Genomic DNA, 6,215 nt, shown 5'->3' on the forward strand with positions numbered 1-6,215 from the left:
CTCACAAACATCACTTCCTAGACTGATCCAGTTCCACAGGGTCTCATAAAGCAAAGCAGTCTATCCATGTGTTACATGGAGTTGTAACAGTATGGGCTACAAACAACATAATCCTTCGGTGACTCTGTGATGTGTGTTGAGTACCTGTGTGCTAATCCGCAGATGGCTACTCATGAGTCAGGTGTCTGTACATGCACTGCAGTTGTTTATGTTGTAAATGTAAGACTGTTTATCTTGGTGTTATAGCCGTGTTGCTTTGATTTCTTTGTCTGGGTTCAACCTTTTGTTGTGTGCTCCCCTTCTTCACTTGCAAGTGCAACTCTGGATTTGGTCATTCAGATTGGGCAGGCATCACACAGTGGACATTGTATGGCAAATAGGTGTGGCAGTGACTGACAAATGACTGTGTCAGAGATAACACACAGTGGCACCCGCTGACACAGCGTGGCACACCTCCTGACGCATGTGTGTCTGTGTGTGTGTTTGTGTATGTTGGTACGGATATTCTTCAACTGCCACTATGACCTATTAGAACTTACCTGTCCTATACAGTTACAGAACTGTGAAAGGCTAAAGGAGACCTCTGGTACTTTATTTTTTTTAAATGTAAGGGGAATCTATTTTTGATATGAAGAGTTAAAACTGCTTTGGTCATTTATCCCTCCCACCTCCTCTCTTTTCCTGCCTGCCTTATGTGAATCCACATCTGCAGCCTAGATTATTGACTGTACAAATCACAAATGACGTGAACCATACTCCACTTCATGCCAACAATATAGGCGAGGAAATCAGTTTCAACGTTCTGATATACTTTTTGCTATTTCCTAGAAAGATTCGTCTACCTCTCCTCTTCTACATCCCCCTTTTTCGCACTCTCTCAGGTACACGCCCTTTGACTTGTCAGGGGAAAAAAGTTAAAGAAAAAACTAATTCACGGAAGCCGTAGCTTACAAGTTAGGCAAGTTTTAGCGCAGCAACGGAGAACGACGTCGAGAAGAACTTAATACGTAAATAAGAGCACATTCGTATTGTTCTTTTGTTCTGCAAACATTATCTGGTGAGTTGAAACGTCTGTTCATGCTCAAATGAATAAGTTTTGCTTCATGAAATAGAATAAAGCTTTTCGTTTATGCCACGTTTTCTATGCACCCTTGCGAGATCCGTCCCGTGAAATAGACTGGCTGCAGAGTCGACTGGACAGTGACGACGCAACTGGAGAGATTGATCTGCTCATCTGTCTATTCATCAAATAGTATTAGGCTATATGCTTCGTTTATTAAGCACTCCGTTTACTTTTGCAAACTTACTTGGGTATGAGACGTCAGCTGTCAGGCTACCTGTCACTGATGGCCCAGCCACTCGGTTTTAGAAATCGAACACCACTTTTGAGAGCTAGCCTATATAGCTTTAACATTTAAATGTTTACAATTCCAATCAGGCCTGGGCAGTAAACATATTGCTATTTGCTGTAAAACAACTAGGCTACGTTGTCAACAGATGACGACAGACAACCTTCCTTTATAGTTGATGAGAATACGTTTTAGTAGCCTACTTTCTACTGGCGACTGTCATAGTCATTTCGAATGACTGCGTTGGCTGTAATGGTGAAGAAGGGTAGAAAATGTAGCCGCAATTGTTTGTGCGCAACCATGATTTCTTTTTTTTTATGCGATACAAGACCACTGGAAGCCTGTTTTATGCAGCTAATAGCCACAACCTAAAATGTTCCTCTGTTAATATTTCATGACACACGAGCGGTAGTATTGTCATTACTCTTGAGCACGTACCGTATCGCATTCGCCCATTTGGAAACGCAACACTCAATCTACTTTGGGCTCTGAAGGGAAACGGGAAACCTATGGGTGTATATTTAATTATTTGCGCTCTTTTTTTTTCTTTTTTTTTTTAGGGGGGGGGGGGGGTAGTTTGTGCGTGTCGGAACGCGGGAAGGGGCGAATTTGGTTCTGACGTTGGTTAAGTAAAGGAAGCCCTGCATTCATTAGTCATATTAGGGAGCGTTGCGGGAACACGTGCTGTCTGGCGGTTGTTGGAGATGATGAAGTCCGCCGTCAGATACGCTTCAGATCAGTCATCCCGTAAATAATGAATAGGCTTATGTAAAACGGTGCAAAATCTTAAGTGTTATAGACAGGAATTGGAACAAATATTTGAAAACACCTGTGTGTTATCATGGTCTCTTACTTTACATGGGGTCAGTGAAGGTGTGACACCTTGCGTGACATTTTCAGCGGCTGCATTCCTAGAAACCTATCAGTGGCTTAGCATACATGTGTTATATATTATGTACATGAGCATATTTTAAGAGTTAGGGTTAATTATTGAACTGTGGACAGGCTAATGCAATGTATAGCATAAATGGTCAGCAACAAACCGCTGAGTGAGGAGCCTACCGGTTGTGGTCGACAGCTGAGTCAGATGGCCAATGGAATTGTATCTTATAATATGCTGTTGTTGCTCTCTCGGCATAATTAAGCTAATAGCCGTGTTTTTTCTATCCTGTCGTTGCCTGAGGATGTGTTAATTGCAGTAGGCTTAAGGGGAGGGAGGGGCCGTGTAGGCAGGGGCAGATCTAGAGATTTTCATTCGGGTGGCAATGCGGTGGCAGAAGGAAGTTGGTGGGTGGCCTCCTGGAGGCGAATCAAAACCCGAAATAGGGGGGTACAGTACTCCCTACGGTAAATTATTAGGCTTTAACATTGTAGTTTAAATTAAACACTAATATTAATATTATTTATTGAAATGTTCTGTAATGTACAAATAATATTTTTCCATGGGAAGATTGGGGTGGCAAGTACTTTTTATTGGGGTGGCAGCTGCCACCCCTTGCCACCCCTTAGATCCGCCACTGGGTGTAGGAAGTTGAGAGGGTGCTGGAGTGTAACAGATCAGCGCAGTCACAGGCTTGAAAGGACCCTTTGGCCACGAACGATATCGAAATGGATAATCATGAGAATCCAATCCTTGGAAGCGACTTGGGATAGCTTTTTTACTTTGAGAGTTGACAGGCAAACAAGGCGTCATCTTACAAAAGCAACACCTCACTTTTCTGCTTTGGGGAAAACTCGCATAGTTGGCCTGTAAATTCCTGTTTAAGTAATTTCCACAGACAGCACTGAATGGAATTCCAGCGTGGATGTGTCGATCAGTGGCATGCATTGTGTCTTGTACGCATTCTTAGTGTTATTTACACATAGATGTATTGTGGCTAAATGAGAACCTTATGTCACCCAATTAGTCATAAGCAAATAAAACCAATTGCATGCTACCATTCACTCACAATAAAACACACACAAACATACAGGCAAAACAGTTTCTAAAAAGCCCACAGAATGGTCCCATCCTCAAATGCCTTTATGATACTGGTGTTTAAGATTGAGCCTAGGATTGAAGACAAGACAGACACACCACGGAGAAGGCTAAAGACGGACAGAAGAGTAGGTATAGGAAGGGGAAGATGGAGCAGACAGGTGGGAGGTAATCCCTCGGGTAATCTGAATCCTTGTGTCCCTCTGCTGGCTTTAGTAGATCAGATGACCTATCAAAGATCAGAACTTCCATTGTGCGTCGTCTCTCAATCAGACTACCCCTCAGGCTCTCCGCTTATCTCACATCACCCGTCCATCGCTGACTGCAGCTCTAGACCCAACACCTGAAACGACAAACAGGCCAAGTGTGGTCTCCAGGGAGATCCATGTATTCTTTTTTTTTTTTCACCACGGTGGAGCTGTTCTGTTTGAGTTCATTTGTCACATTTGTTCATGTGTCTACTACTAAGTATCTTACTAGTCGCATGCTATGACATATTGTCTCTCTTTTTCAACTCTATCTCTTGCCTCCCTATATTATTTACCCCCTTACATCATGCCCCCTCTGTCCTAAACCCTTTGTATGTTCAGACAGAAGAGCCATGGAGGCAGCCATACAGACAATGGTGACAGTCTTTGTGAAGTCTTCCAAGGGGAAGGAGAACCTGGGAGGGAAGGACTTCCAGAATCTGGTCAAGAACAAGCTTGGAAACATCTTGACGGTTAGAACGCCCCTTTTCCATTGTCCATGAATAATGGGCACTCAAATGATGAGATTTCTTTGTCCACGCAGTGAACTTTCTCTTCCGCCCAAGTTTACACCATTAGCGTAATTATCAATAGATTTTGAATCCGCACAGTATGGACACAACATGTCTCCCTCTTAGAATTTAGTGTTTTTAACAACTTTTTGAATTACAGATTATATCTTGTGATGACACTGGGTGGGGGTTGGGCTGTGTTGAGTCAAAAGTCTCTTCCTTTAACTTTGTTTCCCCCCAAGACAAAGCCAACTCTGTAGTAGTGTTATGTGCTATTATTTCACATTCATTATGCATAGTTGTCACATCCTCTTGTTCATGTCTTGAACCCCGTAGGATGCAGACAGCTCTGAGGCAGTGACGGGGATGCGAAAAGGTCTGGATGAAAACCATGATGGGAAGGTCAGCTTCGAAGAGTACATGAAGCTGATTGGTTACTTGGCGACCTCCCTCAGCAAGCAGTGTTCTGATGCTAACAAGGCCCCCGCCAGTGCCAACGAAGCCCCCTCCACCGCTAAGGAAGCCACCGCCAACGAAGCCCCCTCCACCGCTAAGGAAGCCACCGCCAACGAAGCCCCCTCCACCGCTAAGGAAGCCCCCTCCACCGCTAAGGAAGCTCCTGCTGCCGCCAGTCCAGCGACTCCGGCCAAGGAGAAAGATGAAGAGAAGCAGGAGGAGAAGAAAGAGGGGGAACAGCCTCAGGCTGCTGTGGCCACGGTAGAGGAGGTGAAGGAAGAAAATCAAGAGGAAGAGAAGGAGGAAAAGAAGGATGAAGAGGTCGAGGAGGAGGAAGCAGCACCAGCGGAGGTGGAGAAGACATCCTAGGGAACTCACACTGACGAATTTGGACACTGTGTTCTTAGCAAACTCAAACACAAACTGACACACACTACACACCAAACACACAGCACATGACACCAACCTAAAAAACACACAATTTCCCACCTTACAAAGCCAATTGAAATTTTCTTAACTAATGTATTACTAACAAACGTGATGCTGCATTGTGTACCACTATATATTTGATGTAGTTCCCTGTGTTTACTTCATGATATTCCTATAACAGGACATTGTGATAGGTCCTATAATAACATACAGATAATTATCAACACGTTCATTCTCCCTGTGAGTTTCTTACACGCTACGTAGGCCAGAGTAGAGTAGGCCACAACATGTCCTTATAGCACACTGACACACATCCTCCTGGGTCAGTGTATGCTAGCTACACCACCTACAGATCCGTGTACCCCTTACTCTATCGCTGTCTGTTTAGCTGGGAGCATTGCACTGTGACGTAATGTCCCCCTCGCGTGTACAAGTGGGACCCTCAAAGCCCTCCGTACGACGTTGCCCCGCGAGCTACATGCCAACCCCTGATGCATGAATGAAGGAAACAAGCTAAGATTTTATCAGTGTTTCTGCTCTGTCTCTGCTGTTTTCAGTCCTTCCCGCCTCTCACCAAACTCTGGATCTCTGTTTGGCATGACAATAAACAACATGTGTTGCCTTTTTACATAGTCGCCTAAATGTCTGTCTGTTTCTTTGTCTCCCTATGTAATTAGTGTTTTCAGCTATGTTCGCAACATCAGGAGTTCCTTCGCTCTTACTTAGTCATGGAATTAGGAGCTGATAGATCAGGTGTTGATGTGTCCTAATAATGGCCCCAAACTAAATAATTAAGGCCCCATGCAGGATGGAATCCACACCAGGAGACCCTTGTGGCCCTGAGAGGGCCTAAATTAGTACTGGGAGCGTGCCGCTGTTCTGACCTGGGGAGGCCCCTGTAGACTCTTGAGATGCAGACAGAGTCATTCCCCGATGCTACCCAATCCACCAAGATCAGAACCAGGAGCTTAACTAATCACACCCATGAAAGGTTACAGACACCCCAGCACACAGACACAGTGGATATACATCAGGGTTCAGGGTTAGAAACTTGTCCTCTTTCTTTGACGCAAGTTTTTGGTCGTTTTGTTTTCCTGCACGTTGATATTGGTGTTTTGTTTCTCTCATGATTTTGGTCCCAGATCTACTAAGGGTGGCTTTCCCAGTGGCCGCCTGCTTCACCAGCCAGTTCGCTCTGCAACTAGATCCCTTAGTCAAAGGGCTTAAAAACATGGACTGAAGC

The 6,215-nt window shown here is 44.5% G+C and overlaps 1 protein-coding gene across 2 annotated transcripts; it reads left to right on the forward strand.

The window, feature by feature from the left end:
- The first annotated feature begins 847 nt into the window (after positions 1-847).
- Positions 848-5,600, forward strand: s100u (S100 calcium binding protein U). Of its 2 annotated transcripts, XM_062487170.1 has the most exons (4): positions 848-1,057; positions 3,918-4,048; positions 4,424-4,629; positions 4,672-5,600. In XM_062487170.1, the coding sequence occupies exons 2-4, from the start codon at positions 3,929-3,931 to the stop codon at positions 4,910-4,912; spliced, it is 567 nt and encodes a 188-aa protein (XP_062343154.1). In that variant the 5' UTR covers positions 848-1,057; positions 3,918-3,928; the 3' UTR covers positions 4,913-5,600. The 2 variants fall into 2 exon arrangements, with proteins under 2 accessions (XP_062343154.1, XP_062343153.1); XM_062487169.1 differs by having other exon boundaries at positions 4,424-5,600.
- Positions 5,601-6,215: the final 615 nt, after the last annotated feature.

Source organism: Osmerus eperlanus, chromosome 20, assembly GCF_963692335.1.
Source record: "Osmerus eperlanus chromosome 20, fOsmEpe2.1, whole genome shotgun sequence".
NCBI lineage: Eukaryota > Metazoa > Chordata > Actinopteri > Osmeriformes > Osmeridae > Osmerus > Osmerus eperlanus.

Excerpts from the sequence above, each read along its gene's own strand:
- s100u (XM_062487169.1), top strand. The coding sequence starts at position 3,929 with ATGGAGGCAGCCATACAGACAATGGTGACAGTCTTTGTGAAGTCTTCC. Across the intron at positions 4,049-4,423 it reads AGCTTGGAAACATCTTGACG|GATGCAGACAGCTCTGAGGC; the intron begins GTTAGAACGCCC and ends TGAACCCCGTAG.